General features: G+C 43.5%; 2 protein-coding genes across 2 annotated transcripts; one reads left to right on the top strand and one right to left on the bottom strand.

Annotated features, from left to right (window-relative positions):
* Positions 1–5,401: 5,401 nt before the first annotated feature.
* PLEK2 (pleckstrin 2) lies at positions 5,402–14,328 on the top strand. Its single transcript, XM_009879162.1, has 9 exons — positions 5,402–5,516; positions 8,272–8,436; positions 9,404–9,585; positions 10,302–10,393; positions 10,722–10,909; positions 11,432–11,533; positions 12,371–12,454; positions 13,000–13,078; positions 14,097–14,328. Exons 1-9 carry the CDS (start codon positions 5,469–5,471, stop codon positions 14,222–14,224), a joined length of 1,068 nt encoding a protein of 355 aa, XP_009877464.1. The 5' UTR covers positions 5,402–5,468; the 3' UTR covers positions 14,225–14,328.
* Positions 14,329–16,343: 2,015 nt separating this feature from the next.
* On the bottom strand, positions 16,344–19,238 carry LOC104268924 (galectin-related protein A-like). The gene is made up of 4 exons (XM_009879161.1): positions 19,215–19,238; positions 17,605–17,693; positions 16,852–17,026; positions 16,344–16,487 (listed from the first exon to the last, which is right to left on the bottom strand). The coding sequence occupies exons 1-4, from the start codon at positions 19,236–19,238 to the stop codon at positions 16,344–16,346; spliced, it is 432 nt and encodes a 143-aa protein (XP_009877463.1).
* Between the last annotated feature and the right edge of the window lie 773 nt (positions 19,239–20,011).

Below are 20,011 nucleotides of genomic sequence, written 5' to 3'. Positions count from 1 at the left end.
TTTTTGTTCCCCCCTCTTTTGTCACATGGCCTAGAGTGGTGAGAACATAAAACCTGGAAGGGTATGATCAGTGGGTGACTTCCTTTTAACCTTGAAAGGGCTTTCTTCTCTTTGTTTTAAATCCAACCAAGAATGAGCGGAACAAAGTTTTTTTCTTGCAAGTTTGTTGCTGCAGACTTGTTCGAAAGAGCATTTCCTTTATCATCTGTGTTTAGGGACTGAGAGCTTGAAAACTTTGAAAATAGCTTGTTGCCATTCCAATAAACAGCTGATAGATGAAAAGTTACGTACAATTGCACTTTGCCACTATTTTGAATATAGCAGAAGCTTTAATGAACTTACTCCAAAATAGGCAGTACTGTCTTGTAAGCTCACTGCTGCGTGACCTTCAGTTCTGCCTACCATAAATCTGGTTTACACTGGACTGAGCTATTCTCCCTAGAAACAACCTGTTTGTCTTCTCTGAAGAAGGGAAGCAAGAGGTGCTTTCCATGTTAGAGTATTAAAAAATAGAATAAAATCTGGTTTTCCTTGTCTGTGGCAATTGGGAGGGAGGAGATGGTTTTGTTTAAATACCCTTTCCCAATTGCTAAATTTTTACACGTTTATATCTAGTTTTTATTGTCATGTCTCATATTTCCCATTTTTTTCTTATTATTTTGTGCTGCTGGAGGAGAAATGCATGAAAAATGAGGCTTTGAGCATTAACTAGGAATTCTTAATGCTGTCACAGTACAAATAGTATGTGTTGTTGGCACAAGACTTCCACAAAACGCGTACTGCAAGTCCAGGCCTGGTTGTCAGAGGGAGTTCACACATAACCTGTTCTAATAGTAATGGAAAGCCAAAAACATTAAGTCACTTCCAGTCTTTGCAGAACGTTGGAAAATGGTTGGAATATGTCATCACAGAATGAAACAATTTTTTAATTTATTTTCTCACATTGCTGTCTTTTGAGAAGCTGTGTATGACAGCCTTGTGGTAATGTCAGTTTACTATTTGGCTCTTCCAGTTTTGCCCGTTTGCTGAAATAGTGGTTTGACTTCCATTAAACACAATGTATGAGTACTTGGACTAGAGAACAGAGTGTTTAAAAACTTACTCACTGCGTGATCTGTATGCTAAAATAATGCTGTAAAGCAAAGCACCAAAAGATGAGCCACCGATGCACTTTCCTTGGAGTGCCATCAGGGAGTTACAGTATCACCTCAAAGAGCTGTTTTGGTGCATTAACAGGTAAATGTTGTTTCTGTCAGTAGAGTTAAGCTAACAGGAGCTTTTCTAATTGGAGCCTCAGCGTGCCAGTGTACGTAATTCTGCGTAAGTCCTGAGTACCTGAATAAAAATGACTGATCTGGTGAAGTCGATAACAAAACAGATGAAGATAAATGCATTTCAGTCACTAGTTACCCTGGCAGATAAAATGGTGTTGTCCTGGTGTCTGAGCAAATTTTACCCAAGAAACTTGAATGAAAGACATGACAACTTGGGGGGTATTTCTCCTGTGTTGCAGTAGCTGGGAGGAGGAGAAGGTCTAAAACAGCTGCCTTGGAGGCCTGTTAGGGAGGTGTGTGTAGGTGAGCACTGAACCTGTGAAACCCACGCCGGGCCTCAGCTGGGCTGTGTCAGTTGCCTTTGGCTGTGACTTGAGAATCTTTAGGACTTGCTGAGATAATGCTCTCTATCTCGGACAGTATTTTGTGTCCGTTTGCTTAGCAAGTGCTTAAAATAAGGGTCCTGGGTTTTTTGGGAAGTTCTTCGTTGAAGTGGCTGAGGTGAGGTGGTGTGTTCCTGCAGTTCCTTCCCAGCTGTGCTGTTTACCCAGCTGTGCCCAAACCTCCACTTGCACTCGTGCAGTCAGCTGAAGGGCTGCAGGTGTACCTGCGAACAGGGCTTGGCCCACTATGTTAATTGTAAGGATCTCAGCTTGACTTTCGTATCGGAGGTTAGCTTTGTAAGATTTGAAACTTGGGAACAGTTTTTTACTTATAAAATGACTTATTAATGCAAAAAAAAAACCCAAAAAACCAAGCAGGGTACCAGCTCAGGTGAGGCACACAGATCAGTAACGTGTTGCCTAATATTTCTGATGAGGGAGATAGTGGCTGCTGTAGAAGAGGTGTCCTGCTTCTTCCAGGCTGTTGTTCTTTGGTTTTTAATCCAGTGACATTTCCTTGCTGTTTTCTCTCAAATTCTGGCCTTTGGCATTTTTTAGATGCAGTGGAGCTTGCATGTTGTTCTTTATAGCGGAATCTGCACTTTGGTATTTTGTTTCAACAAGATTTTGTTCCAGAGTCAAGAAAATTAAACAACTGTTTTCAAACACTGTTACCTTTCTACAGTTAGTTTTGAAAGTGCTGTTGCGTCAGAATGCTTCTGAACACTTGTCTTTTGCTTTTTATGTAGAAACGTTTCATGTTTCTCTATTTTGATGTGGTTTGTTTTCATCTTATTTCATTTCTAATCCACTAAAGGAACTAAATATTTAGTCATGTCCTACACCAGAGGGCAAAGTCCTAGCATCGTAAGAGGCTGCTTTGAAAAAGCTGGGTAAATGTAATCCATTGTGTGACACGATGGGCATCACAGGGCATACGCTGAGGTTTGTCCTTTGGGCACCTGCTCTTAATCAGCTATTTGTAGCTGCTTGAGGGACTGGCCTGGAGGTACCAGCAGTATCTGTCAGGTCAGCCAGCTGCAATAGCACAGCTCGTGCTCGGAGCCAGCTGTTCCTGCCCTTCCCTTTAACCCTGAGTAGCGTCCTGTGGTCCTGAAGCCTTCAGCCACTTACTCCCAGCCATCCCAGTGCAAATTCTATAGCACATAAAGTATTTTGGGGTGACTTTGGATGAAAGAAAATGGCAAGTGCTGAACTGTGCTTTTTTTGTTAAAATGCTACTCTGACACGTGGGTAGCACTCTAAAATGGATCTGAGGAAACAGTTTCCTCCCTTCAGTGAGTTTCAAGTCCCATGAAGACTTGGTCTAGAGCTCCCAGGGTTTATGTGAATCAAAGCATGTCCTTTTCCACTGGGAGACTTCAATGCCAGAACTTGCCCTCCCAGCACATGTGTGAATACGGCAGCCCAGATCTACTGACTCATTCTACATTATATGACCCTGAGATCTGCATTTACTCAGCCTCGGGGAGCAACATAGGGGCAGTTTGTTAGCCTTGATTAACTGCTGAATGAGACAGGGAAGGGTGTGTGTGCATGATAAATATCCTGGAGTAGCGAAGAAATACTTTGAAGTGTTGAAGGAAGTTGAAGGCTCTATATTAGAAAAAGTAGTTGATACAAAACCTGTTGTTTAATGACCAGCTACAGCAACACTTTCTTCACCATTCACCAGCAGTTCAACAATAACATTCTTTGTTGCTGGTGGTAATTTTGCCAAGATCTGTCCGCAGGGTTGTGGGTGGTCTGCACGCTGGAGAGAAAGAGCTCGCCCAGATCTTTGGCGAGGGCTGTTATGGTGCAATTCTGAGATCACTGTCTGAGCGAGAGCCCCCTGCAAGCTTCTACCTGCCCTCACTAGCACAAAATTATTTCACTCCCCTTGTTATAAATTGCCTGCAGGAACAAGCTGAACAATGTGAAACCAAGCCCCAAACGGTGGAGCACACTATTCCTGGGGCTGCTTATATAAAGTATGCGTGTCTGGGTAACGCGTGCAGCAGCAATGTTTCTTGTGTTCCTAGGTTCAAGTTTTCTTCTTTTTTCTGAAATTCATTTTCTTTTTTTCTGCTGACTGCATCAGCTTTTTTTCCAAGATTCTACTTTTGAGTACAACTTCTCTTTATATATACATTTATTTATATACACAGAAACAGGGATTAGTTTCTAAATTAAAACAAATACACTCATTTAATTTCTGCTTTATTCCTAAGTTTCTATAATATAAAAAAATCACCAAAAAATTCCGTTGATATCTTTGAAAATACTACACACCTACAGCAAAAAATATTCTTCCAGGGGCTTGTTAACTTACTGTACTTACTTTGGGTGGACTGGAGAACAAACTTAACTGGGACATAACTTATACAGCCGGGTGCCTGGTGGCTGCCTGCCTTGTTCAGAGTGGCAAAGGGAGTACCGCAGGCGCTGCATAAGTAACTTCCACGTGGCCCAGCGGCTTTTGAAATCACAGCCAGCATGCTTTCTCATTATACAGCCATGGGTTTTTCAAACTTCAGGTAGTGTTCAGCCATCTGCTGTATTTCTCGTGATCTCTGTAGAACTCTGGGTTGTCTGCCATACATTGTCAGGTTTGAATTCTTCGGTGTCTTGCTTTTCCTCGCTAAAAGTTTTAGAAAACTATATAAAGAAATTATTTGCTTGTTCTTTATCCTTGGTACATGAAAGTGTGACCTGTAATCTGATCCAGTGTGCAAAGACTGAGAAATACTTGAGTCAGAGTTGACTGAACTCTGGACTCTTTTTACATAGCAACGAAGGCTTCTGTTTATTTGTTATACTCTGTGTTGTGTTTCTTCTTATCACAGCCCCTAGCTCTGCCCAGGCACATCGCCTTAACTTTTAGTACAAGTTAGGGAATGTTAACAGTACGGCAAAGAGTGTTAATATCTAAACAGCAGCGCTGTCTGAAATACTCTTAATAGTTTATTTCATCAGGACAAGTTTTGATAAATCTATCAAACAGTTATGATGGCCAAAGTCTTCAGAAATGCGATAAACATCTAAGCATGTGGTCAGACACAAAAAGGCACTCCGTTTTGGAGGTTCTTGGGAGTTGCAAGAGGTCACTGCAGATCAAGCCTGCTTTTACTAAAAGCACAAATAGTTGCTTATGTAGGGATTTAGGGCATTAAGTTAAGAATCTTGGTTTCTATACCCAGAGGTCACTGACATTAGAGTGGGCTTTTAGATGCTTTGGGGTTTCTTTGAGGAACTGAAGTACTAGCAGAATTTTTTTAAGATTCTTAGAAGTCTCTTTGTAATCGTAACATTCTACATGTTACAGTTAAGCTGTTCTGATTTGTAGAACCCCTATGAGATGTGTTTATTAAATGGGAAATTTTAAGCAGTAGAGTTGATTAGTCTGAAATTCTGAGGGATAGAATTTTATAATTCTGCTTTTCCTTCCTGTGCAACACCTAGTTTGTCATCATGTGGCTGCTTATATTGGACAACTAATTGGGTGGTGGTTCTGTATTGTACTTAAGTCTGTGAAATTCTTTGAGATCCTTTTCAGACTTCCCTTCGTTTTACTTCCCAGAGGGCAGGTAATGTATCAGAGCCAGCTCACTGTTTAATTAGTGTCTCATAGGTAGGAAGAGAAGGAGGAAAAAAAAAAAAAAAAAAACCTGGGAAGGGAGAGTGCGTCACGCTGGAGGAGGGGGGTAGCAAAGAAAAATGAGCTTTCTTAAACCACGTGCAGAGGAACAGGCTGCCGGGGCTTGGGTGCTTCTCAGTGGGAGCTCGTCTCTCTTCCCTGCTGGCCACCATGCAGGAGGCAGCTGGAGTCCTGAAGGAAGGCTTCCTCGTCAAACGGGTAAGTGCACCGGTTCCCCTTCGTGGTGCAGTTCTGCTCAAATGTGGAAGCAGCCCCTGAGCAGTGATCGGACCAAGCCAGGGTGGTGGCGGCAAGGCAGCCTGTCGGGCGCTGGGTTGGAGGGGCTTCTGCCAGCTCCTTGGAAGAGAGCCCCTCTGGGTTTGTGCTGATGCCTGCCAGGGGAGCCGCGTGAACTGCAGGTGTTCGCTACCTTCCTTCAAGGTTCCCTATATCAGCATTAGCCCGGAGGAAAGTAAATTAGCTACCAGGCTTACCCAGGTAGTAGAAAGCTAGTATGTCTGCACCTAGGGCACACCTCTGCAAAGAGCACATAAAGAACTACCTGGCAAATGGCTGCACGGCAGCAGTGGAAGTGGCCATGGGAGAACGGAGAGAGAGAAGATATTTTGGCAGTTCTTTAAGATCATTTGTGCATTCTTTAGTGACCCAGCTGAGCAAGGTTTCTCATTTCATATGTGAGGATGGAGAACACACTATCCTTTTTCAAGGGGAACAGATCAATCCAAATGTAGAAACGTATCTGAAAAAACTTTTTTTTTCCTACGCCTCTCAAGCTGCACTGTAAGAAAATGTTAGCCAAAATGCAGAGAAAAGAGCAGAAAGATGGTGTCACAGATTTCAGACTTTCCAACACACTGTAGGACCAAGTCATAGGAGGGCAACTTAGCAAGGGGCATCAGCTGCTTTTAGCACCAAAACCTTGTCTCAGTGAGTAATATGGTCCTTAACTGCACACAAAAAACACAATTCAAAGGTTTTTTCAAAGCTTTGCCACGCCTTGGGGAAATGCTTTTCTACAGTACGTGGCAATGCTTCTGGTGCTAACATGAAGGTAATACTGGTCAGAAGCTCTCCTGGCAGGGCTCCTGGCCTGCCAGCCGCCGGCCATGTGAAGCCATGCTCTACACGGAGCACGGCTGCACAGCCTGAGCTGTTCCTTGCCCTCCCTTCTGCAGCGAGGGCAGAGCAGTAACAGCCCCTGCCCTCCTCTCTGGGCTACGGTTGTGTTTTGTGGCTCATTGAACGACTACTGGACTCAAAATGGGAAGCCAAGGCACCAAGTGTGTGAGAGGAACAGGTCATTGGCAGCACACTGGGCTGTAACTGCCAGGATCCTGTACGGTGTCCCTGAGATACAGAGTTTGATAGGAAGGAGACCACAGAGATGACTGAAGGAAACCAAGGGAATAGGGAAACAGGGATCCAGAGGAAAAAAAATGAGGAAGGGGTGAGATGAGGTAAAGGAAACAGAACTTTATTAAGAAGAGAGCAGAAGCAAGGATGTGATCTAAACACATTATAAATGACTGAATTACATGTTGTAATGTACTATAAAGTGAATGTGTGGAAGTTGGGTAAAGATAAAGAAATGAAAGGTAAGGCAGCCTCCTGTAAAAAGAGAAATCTCCAAGAAGGATAGAAAAGAGCCATAGCAAAGAATATATTTGCAGGAAAAATGGCCAAGGGACTCAGCAACAGGTGAAAAAAACCTGGAAAATAACAAACCCAAGTGAGGTAAATTGTATTTAATAGAGACTAGAAGGTATTAGATTTAAAGTGCCCTGGATTTTAGAGACTTGTTACCCCACCTTTTATTGGAAATTGCTGAGTTTTCCCTTTACTCACAGAAAAGTAAAGATTCCTGTCACAATTGGACCTTGCATGTCCCCTTCTCCCAGCCATGCCCACCCACTCCCAGGTGTCAGAGCTTCCTCTACCCCATGTTTTGCCTGCTGGCTGTAAGGTTCTGTTGCCTGTAGAAATGCGAGTCAGCTCATCATACTGCGAAGCTGGACCTGACACCGTCAGACAGGACTGAGCCTGTCGGTGACAGCCCTCACTGAGTTTGCTCTCCTCTCCAGCCCAATTAAACCCAGGAGGCATTCACCAGTAGCCTTCATTTTGCCATTAAAAAGCGTATTTCCTATACAGGAAACAGCAGCACAGGGAATGTTCTAGCCCAGGAGACTGGAGACACGTAGGATAGAAATAACTCCTCCCTAGTCTTTTCCTCTCCCCTTGACTTCTGTGATTACCACAGCCTTCTCACTAGGGAGTTTCCAGAATTAGGCTCAGCCAACAGCAAGCTGCCAATAGCAACGTCATCAGGAAAGCAATGAACTCCCTTACTGTGTCTTTGTTTTTCCTGTGCCTGAATTTGAGTTACAGCCACTCATTAGCAGTAAGAGGGGGTGTAAGGGAAAGCCAATTCACCTCGCGGAGTGCGCTCAGAACCATTCAGCATCTACAGCTACATCAAAACGACAAAAAGCAAAACACATCAAGCACCACCCAGGGTCACTGGAGGAGGAGGAGTTTGCCTCCAGGAACCCTCACAGATTTCAGATTTAGCCCCGTTCCTGCCTGGTGCTGTCAGCAGGCAGATTGCACCTCAGTTTCAGCTCTTTGAGATAATTCATGTGAGGTTTTGTGAGGAAAAATAAATAAATCTTGCCAACAAAGGAAATATCCTTGCTGGAGAAAGAGCAAAGCATGTTTCTCTTGCTCCATGATTTTACAGTGATGGAGCTCTGCTATAATGTTACTAAAAATGTGTGTTTCAGGGAGAACAAGACTCACGATAACTCCTCGTGTTTCTTTTCATACAGTTCCCTGTTAGTTTATGGTATTTTTGCTCCTCTGCAAAGACAAAGAAAAAAAAAAACACCACAAAAAAGTGGCCATTTCTTCATGTTTATGTTAAAATTAGTTGTGTGGATTTCTTCCCCTCTAGGGACATATCGTTCGTAACTGGAAAGTGAGATGGTTCGTTCTGCTTCAGGATAAGCTGCTGTATTACAAAATTGAAGGAGGCAAGAAGGAACCTTCTCCAAAGGGCAGGATCCTTTTGGATGGATGCACTATTACTTGTCCATGCCTAGAATATGAGAACAGACCGGTATGACTGGAAAGGTTTACCCCTTCTCAATGACACTCACTTTTTAACTCCTCCCTAGTCTTTTCCTCACCTCCTGACTTCTTTGATTACTGCAGCCTTCTCACTAGGGAGTTTCCAGAATTAGACCCAGCCAAAAGCAAGCTGCCATTATCAATGTCACCAGGAAAGCAATGAATTCCCTTACTGTGTCTTTGTTTTTCCTGTGCGTGAATTTGAGTTACAGCCATTAACAAATAAAACCCACCCCCATTCCCCCCCTCCACACATGTTGGGCAGAATTAAGCGCAACTGCATCAGCCCAAGAATGGCGGAGAGAACGCATGGACAGCTTGAAAAAATCTGAGAAGGATGGGGAAAAAAATGAAAACTGATAATCAGCGGCCATTGGCTTAAACCTTGGCTGTATCTGTGGGTTCCTCTCTGGCAGCCAGGTCAGACTCCCTTTTCCTTCATCAGTGGGACATTGCTGCTGTGGAAAGTTTCCAGCAAGAGGGCTCTGGAAGGGAAAGTGCCTCCTGTGCTTCCCCTGTTAGATGTAGGCAGCAGCAATGCAGGCTTCCCTGAGCTGGACCAGAAAGGAAATGACTCTGTAAGTTGCTAACTATTTCAGTACTTCCCATGGAAGAAAGAGCCTAGTGAGAGGTTGTAGTTGTTGAGAGCTCCGTAGGCAGCAGCACAGTCCTATGTAATCTGGTATCTGGGTGGTCTGCTCTCCTTTAAACATCACAAGCTCCATGCATGCAAACCGTGCTTGGAATTGAAAACCCAGAGATCTGAGGTTCAAGGGAAGCAAAAATACCCTAGAGTTGTGCCCATCATCCTCTTGTCCAAGAATTGCTCTGTACTGCTCCAATGGGATGCTCCATCAGACTTATTTGTGTCACCTGGGCCAGTGCTAAAACAAGCAAAATGCAAGTGGAGGACAACAGCTAAACGATTATATTGCTGTGCACTTCTTTTTCCACAGCTACTCATCAAACTAAAGACAAAAACCAATACAGACTATTTCCTTGAATGTTGCTCCAGGGAGGAGCGAGACTCTTGGGCTTTGGACATCACTGGAGCTATTCATGCTGGTCACCCAGTACAGGTACAAGAGCTTCACAGAATGAAGAACTCTTTCAAACTGCTGGAGAATATCAGCCTCCAGTAAGTATATATGGTTTCTCCTTCTGCTATTGCTGTAGTTTGCAAAGCGCCTGAGCTGAGGGATGTGGAGCGTCAAGAGAAGCTCTTCTCTGCACAGATCTGCTCTTGTGTGGTCAAGAGCCTCTAAACTGGCAGCTCCACCCGAAGTTTGCATATACTTTTGCCAGAGCATGGGAATGCACTTCTTCCTTACCATCGCTTGTTTTGTATGTGGGTTTTGCATGGGTACCTCCCTGCTGGCTTGAAGACATTCCTAGTCATAGGCCAAGGTTTTCACTGGGGAGATGTATTACCTCGGAGGATGTAATGGCAGAAAAAGATTGAGCAATGACATTATTCATGCCATGTGGGTGAGCTTCCAAAGCTGATAGCTGGAAATCAGAGCAGGATTTTTAGGGCACATCATGTTAAACAAGAGGAAACAGAACTAATTAAGAAATGGAAAAATGCCATGTGATTTGTGTTGAGAAGGTAAATGAAGGCTGACTGTAGCTCAGTTTGAAGTGCTTTAAATTGAGAGATACTTTATGAGGCATCATGTTTAGTGCTGCTGTTGGGAGAGTAAAGTTTTCCTGTACTGTACTTAGGATGAAACTTTGCGGGGAGTAGCTAGGCTGTTTTACAGTCATGAGACCATCCCAGGCACTGATAGGAGCATGTGGCAATTTCTGCCTGACGTTCTATTCTATTAATGTTGTCCTGTGCCCTCTTTACAGCCACATAGTGGAGCGGATGTATGACAGCAGTACTGGAATTAAGCTGACCCGCAACTTGGAGCAAGGCAACAGATACAAAGAGACCTTCACAGGTACATCCCCTGCAGGCAAAGAGCCTCCTCACATCTGATAGGGACAAGGGAGCTACTGCACTGCCTTCATGGTGGGATCAGCTGGGGCCTGGTGGAAAGTCACAGCATAGCCGAGCTCTCCGACACCTTTCTGTCTTGCTCTTTGGATACAGGGAGACACGTATAGGACTCCAGGCTTCTGGTCAACCTTGCATTTCATTGACAAGCTTTGTGATGGTGCCAAAATATTTCAGCACATGAAGATTTGTGTTGTGGCAGGAGACTATCTTCCAGATGCACATTGGAAGAGCACATTGTCTTGGTCTGAGAGCTGCCTTTCTCTCTGCAGGTTCTGCCCTGGTGGACTGGCTCATCTCCAACAGCTTTGCCGTGTCGCGGTTCGAAGCTGTCACCTTGGCATCCATGCTGATGGAGGAGAACTTCATTAAGCCCGTGGGAACCCGCAGCACCGAGGCCACACGCTACAGCGACCTCTCTGAGCAGTTTCTGGACGACTCCACCGCGTTGTACATGTTTGTAAGTGATGCGGCCACCAAGAGAGGCCCCTCCTCTGGCCCTTGTCACACACTTGATTCAGTGCGGTGGTAATGGGGCATGCACAGAGTGAAAAACCGCCGGCAAAATATGCAGGCAATGAAAGCAAACACAGAAGGAGCAGCTCTAGGCTTTTAGTAGTACCTACACTTGCACTTTTGCTGGAGACAGACAGCTACATGGATGTGGAGGAAATTACAGATTACTTAATTAGGCATTAAAAGAGGATGCATCCCTCGTGGGCAGTGCTGTGTCTGTATTTAACAGAGGCTGTGCTGTAGTTATGCTAAAACTCAAGGCCACATCACATGTGTAGGTTTTACAGCTGTAATTTGTTCCTTGTAAATCCCAGACCTACAAAGGTGAGCAGCAGAGCTACGGAGTAAAATTTACTCAGGGAATATGACCTAAAAACAGCTCAAGGGAAATACTGTGCAGAACTTCGAACTTAAAAGTGTACTTAGATTAAAAAGAATGGTGGAACTGTCTTTTTCTTATTTGCAGGCTGAGAGCAGTAATAAAAATATCAGTTCCAAGGAAGCACTGCAATTTAACATCTCTGAATTAAGAGGCACAATTGTGAAGCAAGGATTCTTAGTGAAACAGGTAAATACAGTCTTTGAACTTTCCCTGGGAAACAAGAACAATGGCAGCTCTTGAGGCTTCCTAGAGAATAAATGTGATTTAGATGAACATGGCTGGAGAGTTGTGGCCTGCAGAGCTAAGTTGCTCGTCAGTACTACTATCAGAGATCATGTGGTGAAGTGTCTAGTCATAAAAAAGCCAGCTATGGAACTTGCTGCTCAGGCAGGATTAATTGGATATTCTGTATGTATTGAGTGTACACTGAAAGGCGTAAAATAGCATCAAAAGCAAAATCCCACACAAACTCCAACTCCCACCAAAGAGAGGTGTTACGTTCACTTCCAAGCCGATCCACTGTTCCTCTTGTTTAACCTATCCCATTTGGGTGGTGTGAGCAGCTGTGCTGTTCTTGACTTTTTTTGACTGTGCATGAAATGAACATTAACCCATGGACAGTGACTCATGTACACATGGATGCTCTGGTGGTGGTGAGACCTGTTTTCTCTGGGCAGAATTACCTGTTGGCAATAATTTTTTATGGGATCCCATCCTTACTCTGCAAGATTTTGTTTCTGACCCTTGCTACGAACAAGATGATGATCAATTTTCAAAGCAGAGCACAGAGGAAACCCTACCTGCACTGCACGGTTGTGTTTCTACCCTGGAGCTTTGTACCCTGAGCTGCAATTTTAGTGTTAAACTGGACCAGGGTGCAGTAAGGGTTGGCAGTACTGGGTGCCAGGACCTGCTGGGGGGATCCCCAAGGGACTGGCGGGGCAGCTGCCCCATCAGCCTCCAGGAAAATGGTCATTTCAGGAGGTATTTGCTGGTGATAACTTTAATTCTTCTATTTCACAGGGACACAAGAGGAAAAATTGGAAAGTGAGGAGATTTGTTTTGAGAGCTGATCCTGCTTTTTTGCACTACTATGACCCCACTAAGGTATGTGAGTGGGGAGTTACTGCACCCAGAAATCCTCTTAGAGACTTGAACATTATATTATGCTCTAAATGTTTCTCTCAGCCAAATCTCCTTTCAGGTCCCTCTGTCCGTTTCCTGGGGAATAAGACCTCTCTGGCCTTACCACAGGAGGTTATCCTTGTAGAATTTTCTATCCCTGCATCTTACCTCCTGCCTTTTCCCTAGTGAGATTCCTCTTCCTTAGCCGAGGGGCAGCATTATTTTTTTTTTTAATATGGGTTGTTATTGATAAAACTATACATAAGTTTGAAATGTGATGGTTAGCCTACCCTCATTCAACTGATCTCCACCATTCCCAGCTACATTAGAGAAACATCTGAGGCTTAGACAACATAGTAATGCATTTAATTACATGTCCTAATCGACTTTTCTTGTGACGTGGATGTTTTATATCTGGAAAGACTGGCATTAAGCCTCGACCTTCATAAAAATAATTGATGTGCTCTGGGAAATTATTTTGATGACAATATTTTCCAGATAAGCCTCATTTCCTTTTTCCTTTTCAGGAAGAAAACAGACCAGTAGGTGGATTTTCTCTTCGTGGCTGTCTTGTCTCGGCTCTGGAGGACAACGGGGTCCCAGCAGGTAAGCACAAGCCTCTGAACTCACACATATTTATGCCATAGCAATACAGTCTTTGAGTGTGGGTTTGTGTGTGTGGCTGTCTGTATGCACAAGTGGGCTGGCTTTTTCTCTCCTCTTGCAAGCAAGTGAAGAGGCATGTCATTTCAAAATCCCCATACTGCTGGGCTGTCCGTACCAGAGAGGATTTTTTTAAGTGTTATTTCCACGTATTTTAGGTGTTCCCCTTTTCATGGGCTTTTCTCAGCTAGATCACCTCTGAGACAGTGCTAAGATACTGATTCCAGAGTTAACAGACAAATAGGAAAAGCCTTCTTTTTGGATGTTGTTTAGTTCAAAGTCTTGAGGCATCCCCTGACGCCATCCCTTTTCTATGAGTCCTCTACTTATGCTATTATCTTGTCCTTTTTGATCCGCTAGAACCCAAATGTCGGGCAGACATGAAGACGGCAAGGAAAACCACAGTTGTGCTAGAGAATATGCATAGTTAAGGCACTTGTCTAGAACCTCAGCCTCATGGATAAGTGTTTCTGCTGATAAAGCAATTTATTTCATGACAGTAAGCACAATATATGGATCTCAAACAGGGAACATCTTTCTAAAGACAAGAAACAGAGTCTGAAAATGATACAGTCTGGGGCAGGGCAGGGCATGATGAATGACAGAGCTTCTTGCTAAGAGGAACATAAAGATGGGCAGGAGTATATTTAATCTACTGCACACTCTGGTAGGGAGTTCATCCCTCCACTGTATAATTTGAGTAAGATACTTCACCTAAACAGTGGCTATTTTATATACGACACATATATACACAGTAGTTGATACAGTCTATGTGAAGGGTGTCTGTACTGTATCTTTATTTTGCAGAAGGGAAATTAAAGATGCAAGAGCTTTAGATATCTTATCCATAATGAAATTCAAAGATCTGATGCCCTTGTTCACTAAATTAAAATTCTTCCTCAAGAAGCATTTCTCTATGCACCTTCAAGGCCTGTCATTTCTTTTATGTTTTTCTCTGCAGGAGTGAAGGGGAATGTGCAAGGCAACCTCTTCAAAATCATCACCAAAAATGACGTTCATTACTATATCCAGGCCAGCTCCAAGGTAGAGCGAACACAGTGGATTGAGGCAATCAAACCACTGACATGAGTAAGGTGGACCCCATGCCGGATGACAAGTCACATTTGTGACCAAGTTTCCTACTCTCATTGTCTGGGAGTGTTGTTGTTCCTTAGACAGTCTGGTTTTTTTATTTATATTCCCATAGCACCTAGCAATTCCTGGCAGACCAGCATCCTGGGTGCTTAGGAGTCATCTAGATTCAGAATGAGGCCCCACCAAGAACTCATCATCTAACCAAGAGACAGAAGACATCAGGTGGATACAAGCAAATGGGGCTTTGCAAAGAAACAATGAGATATAATATTCCAAGATGGAAGAATTATTTTGTACAAGTTTTCAGAGTATATCTTGCAGATCCAGGTTGTGCTTTATCCTAAAGCAGAAATGTCTTGCTCCTTTCCCCTTTATAAAGGGGCTCATAAACTTAATTAGTTAAGTCTGACTGAATCAAAGCCATGAAAAGTCCTGGTGTCTGAGGCTGCCTTTCTCAGTATACCATGAGAGTCTTCTGCTAAGCCACAGTCCAGATGCCAGGATAATCACTGTTGTGAAACAAACAAGGGCTCTGTCTGTCCATTCGTCTGCTCTACCATTTGGTTCTCTGACCAAAGACCAAAGGATCACCCTCTCCAGCGTGTAGATCATTCTTGTGCAGGATCCCGAGTACCACATCAGACTAGTGGCAGTTATTCCAGACAATCACTGGTGCTGAATATATTGGAAGAAATCACTCAGCCATAAAAGCAAGACTTTTCCTCCTGATTATCACTATAAGCCCATTTATGTGGAGCCCCACTGGGACTAAGAACTCTAATAGCAGTTCTGACTATTGCTTTTTCTATTTAAAGCCAGTAAATTTTCCATTATTTGTTCAGTGCATTTGAATCTCCTGTGTTCTTTAGACATGACTTGTTTTTCTCGGAGGGCAATTTGAGTACATGAAAATAATGGCTTCACACATTGTAAATTTTGATTTATATAGAAAAGAAGACATTCTCCACAACAACAGAGAGGAGAATGGAATGTATCAGATGATTAAAATACCTGACCAGCCTGCTGATGTACTATTTTCATAAAATTCCTTGTGCTATCCGAGTACCTGAATCTGACACCCAGAATCTGCAAAAGCCTCCATAACCCCTCTGAACACAGCATGCTATACATCTTCCCTGAAGTCACAGAGGAATTTGATAGCCCTCTGTCCACAGAACCACCTCTTTGCAGACTTTTTGTTCTCCAAGTTGTGCTGGAAAAAATCTCTTCATCTAGAGACCTTCGCCTTTATTCTGTGACATAACCAACCAATCATAACAGAGACAAAGGCAGCAGCTATGATATATGCTTATATATGTATTAGAATAGCCATGTCTTTAGGACTTTTTATAAATCTACACTAATGAAATAACAGCACAACACTCACATGCACTCAAATATTTCACAGAGCTGGTAAAGAAGTTTGCCAACAAAGATAGATACAGTTTTAATTAGGTACAAGAATGGGTAATGCAGTTTCTGCTAAGATACCATTTCCTAGGGCTGGTCCAGAGAAGACTATGAAATCCACAGCTGTTGATACCTTTCAGTTCACAAGAACGCTACCTGCAAGAGACAGGGATGGTGGTGAGGTATTTATTGCTCTCTACTGGGAAGCACAAATGGCTTTGTGCTGACTGAGCAGAGCTTCTAGGAAAAGCAATTCCCTCCTGACAATGTGAGCTTTGTTGGGGCCCACCAGGGTCCCTTATTCACTTATAAGGAAATCTCCTGCTTCTCTTTCCTCAGTCCCACCACTGGCACACTGCCCAGTTCTTGTCATGAGGGTAACAGCCACCCCACCGCAGAGGACTTAACTCCACCAGCTGGCATGCCTGAGGGACCATGAGGATGTGAGATACTGTATAGCGTCACAGTTTGGGAGGACAAGAGAGTATCTCAGCAAAGGCCCTCTGGTTTACCTGGACCAGCCACAGCCCTGCAATTGCTGAGTGTGTATGAGAAAAAAGCATATGTTTCAACCAAGTCAGCAAACAAAAAAGATACAGTTCCCACTCTCCAGAACCAGACATGGGAGAAAGTTAAAACATTTCTCAGACAGGAGGAAGTACATTTGCCTCTGTCCTCTGGCCGTACTGTCATCTCCTTTTTTTCAAGCCACTTTGGTAAGCTTGATGTCCCCGGAGATCTGCAAAGCTTTCACCAAGTTCAGGGGCTGAATGCGGTGAGTGAAGTCACAGAGCTGCCGTCCATCGAGTAAGACTCGTATTTGCTGGTGTTCACATATGAGCTCCATCTGCAATGGGAAAGGACAGTGGAAGGTGTTAGAGATCAGCAGCAGCCTTTATTTCATCAGCATGGACTTAGAATTCCATGTGATGGGGATAGTGAAGCACGACGTCTACTGGTTCTTCTGAAATGCCCCTAATAAATAACCTGTCCTCTGCTGAGATGATATTGTAAAGTGCCCTACAGTGAGTTCTCTCTCTAAGCCTAAAGCAAGAGATCTCTCCCATCAGGGCTTGAACTGCTGCTCTCTGTGCTTTACTAGTCTAGTTAACCTTACAATGTCGATAGTTAATTATTTGTGGTCATACATGTAGCCTTCAGCCTTTCTCCCCTCTTCTTCTCCACCCTATTCATAGTACCCCAAAAATTACCTTAAATGTGTCTCCTGCTGTAAATGGGAAGTAGGGAATAGTCTTCTCTTCTCTTCCCCATTTCCCAGCAATTCGTGCATTTCGGGTGATGGTTTTGTCACTAAAGTTAACTGTAAATAACAGCCCAACATCTTTGTTTGCATCCACCGGATCACAGAGCAGAGTCACTGAAAAGCTGAAAAAACCCCACAGTTAAATGACTGGGCCTTTCAGAACTGTGAAAGGACAAGGTGAACATGGCAGATGCCTATGAAGATTAGAGACAGATGCCAATTTATTGTCAGACTGAAAAAAGCAGAAAGGTATGAGAGCAGGCTGGTCTTTGTTTCTCCCCCAGTTTCTAGCAGTATCTTAGTGTTTTCTGATGTTCCTTCCCCTCTCTTGTGACTGAAATCAAACCAATATTTGTGCATGAGCCAATTCTAATTTGTGTCCTAAAAGAGGTTATGGCAAACTCTTCACCAGTGGAAGCACTGAAGTTGGTCGCCACAGATGCCAGAAAGAGTAATGACAAGTGTAGTTGCGGCCAGCCAGACTAAACACAGCAATGATCCTACACCTCCTGTGCCAAAACCCACTGGTTTTTAAATGGTGCATTAGATGGGAGCAAGGAGTAGAAAAACCTGACAGGGCAGTCAGGAAGGCTGAACAGCGAAGTCTTTCTTGCCCTTTCAATCTTAGTCTAAGAGCAGGAAAAATAAACAACGCCATAAGTTACAGATTTGTGAAGCTCCCACCAGCCCTTTCACCTACCTCTTGGGGTTGGAGTGTACCATTCCTATGACTGTGAGCTTCATGGCTGGTCTGAGGCCACCTTTAATTTCACCAACATAGTGCTCCACCTGCAGGGAACAGGGGAAATGTGTGGGTAAACCAGCTTTAACAGCTGCTTTGGTCACCCCATATAACTTGATTTTATTTTTACATGTTAGAAAGAACTTGAAAATATTTCGGTCAGATCTGAGCTGCATTTACTTGCTCCAAGTAATTCTCTAACAGCTTCAATGGTCAGTCGAGAAACTACCATGGGCAGTGGTTGACGTGGAAAAATAAAAGAGAGAGCTTGGAAAGAAGTGATATGGACATTTTGAGACCAGTTTCAGAAATGACTTTAAAATGCAAAAGTCAGAGTACTGTGCTGTACCACATAATCACTCCCTACGCAGAGTCACCTAGAGAGAAGCTGTTCTAAAACAGGAAGCCTTACAAGCACTTTGTCTAACACCGATAATATTCCAAGGCAATGCACAGCAGCAGCCCCTATTGTAGATAAAATGCTCTTTATCGTTGTAGTGTTCCAAGGTAAAAATTCGGGCATTTTTTTGCTAGAAGACCTACACAATATATGCATGGTTTAGTATTTTGGCTATGACAAGCGTTACCTCAGTATGGAAACCCACAGACTTCTGTTCACAGAAAACAGTCTTCCATTCAAGAGTAAGTTGCTTAGGAGTATTTCATACATATTTTTTGCATTTTGGAAAATATAACCAATGTTACATTTTTAAATTACTGAATGACAGCTTGCTTAACAGAAACACAAATTCAATTTGCCTGTGGTCCATTCCCTAATTTCAATATACTAGTTATATCTTCTGCTAAGATGACCTTAAACAATTTATCTTCACATCTTGCTATTTACATCCAACCACCTTTACAATTTCACAGATATATTAATAAACTTCTAATTCCTAGCAAGATCAATATTGGAAGAAAATAATTTAAAAGCACATTCAAAAATTACAGTGCTGCTGCTGATTGCTAAAAATGTACATTTACCCTTGCACAATTGGGCAGGAGACTCCAGCGGGTATGTTTTGAACTTTATAGGAAAAGAAAAGCGTCAACCACCTGAGACATCTTATGTAAGGAAGCAGCTCCTCAAGTAAGGAGCCTGACTGTAAGGAGCTAGTTTAAAGTGGATAAAGCAGTTAGAGAGTGGGTAATAAGCATAAAAGATCCTAGGCTAAATGAACTTCATCCTCATACAGGTTCTGTGTCCCACTAAAGCTCCTTCCTTGCCCACACAAGAGACAAGATACACAATAATATCCTAAACTGAAAGCGCACTCTGAGAAATGGCTTGCACAGACTGCGCTGTAGCAAGCACCATCGTTACAGGCACAGGGATCAGAACTGAAGAGGTGGAACAATGACCACAGGGTTTCAATGGATAAGTTCAGAGGCATGACCACCCATCTGCCACTGAGTTGAAAAAGGACTCAGGATGCCGCAGGAGGTGATGATACCAACTCCTCCAGCACCCCATGAGCTTTCTTGGTGGGTCCCAGCATGTGCACACAGATAGAGCACCCGCCCATATTTTCCACAGAGGAGCCCTGGGGACTCACTTGGTCACTTACTTTCGGACACCTCTGCTCTGTCATCACCGCTCTGTGACTTGCACTTGCCTCCGCCGCAGCAGTCCCCGGAGGAGTTTTTGTTTTGTGTGTCAGGACAGAAACAAACAAAAAGCCCGGAATAAAGGGAGGGTGTTGGCGGGGGGCTTATCTTGGCCAAACACCGGCCAGACACCACCCAGCCCAGCAGCTGAGTCATGGTCCTCTGCGCCTCGTCCCACCAGGGAAGCTGACAAACAACATGGCTGGGGAGGGTGGGGGGATGGCAAGGGTGGGCAGGCCCCCACCTCCTGCACAGGACTGCCTGTCAAGTGATGTCTGTACCTATATCTGTACCTATGTCTACACATTTATGGAAGTATTTACAATTGTGTGTGTGTATAACACTGTATATATAATATGTATAAATAACATGACTTTTATTTGATACCATTTCAGTCCTCTCTCAGAGTGGTAAATATATATAGATAACATATATATATGTGTGTATGTTTGTATACATATATGGAGTTGTACATACAGAGTTGTACACATATAGAACTGTAGAGCTTTGAAAAGGCTTTTAAGGTCCAATGCCAGCTGCACCACTGAAAAAAGCGCCACATTTACACATCTTTTAAATACCTCCAGGGTTGGGGACTCAAATGCTTCCCTGGGAAGCCTGTTCCAGTGCTTCACAACACTTCCAGGGAAGAATTTTTTTCCTAATGCCCAATCTAAATTCCCCCTGGGGCAACCTGTGGCCATTCCTCGTTGTTCTTTGACTTGATACTTGGGAGAAGAGACCGACCCCACCTCAC

Source organism: Apaloderma vittatum, unplaced genomic scaffold, assembly GCF_000703405.1.
Source record: "Apaloderma vittatum isolate BGI_N311 unplaced genomic scaffold, ASM70340v1 scaffold40231, whole genome shotgun sequence".
Classification (NCBI taxonomy): domain Eukaryota; kingdom Metazoa; phylum Chordata; class Aves; order Trogoniformes; family Trogonidae; genus Apaloderma; species Apaloderma vittatum.
This window is presented reverse-complemented; position numbering and strand designations above follow the sequence as displayed.

Excerpts from the sequence above, each read along its gene's own strand:
- PLEK2 (XM_009879162.1), top strand. The coding sequence starts at position 5,469 with ATGCAGGAGGCAGCTGGAGTCCTGAAGGAAGGCTTCCTCGTCAAACGG. Across the intron at positions 8,437-9,403 it reads TAGAATATGAGAACAGACCG|CTACTCATCAAACTAAAGAC; the intron begins GTATGACTGGAA and ends CTTTTTCCACAG. Across the intron at positions 9,586-10,301 it reads CTGGAGAATATCAGCCTCCA|CCACATAGTGGAGCGGATGT; the intron begins GTAAGTATATAT and ends CCCTCTTTACAG.
- LOC104268924 (XM_009879161.1), bottom strand. The coding sequence starts at position 19,238 with ATGACAGAGCAGAGGTGTCCGAAA. Across the intron at positions 17,027-17,604 it reads GTACACTCCAACCCCAAGAG|CTTTTCAGTGACTCTGCTCT; the intron begins GTAGGTGAAAGG and ends GGGTTTTTTCAG. Across the intron at positions 16,488-16,851 it reads CAGCAGGAGACACATTTAAG|ATGGAGCTCATATGTGAACA; the intron begins GTAATTTTTGGG and ends TTCCCATTGCAG.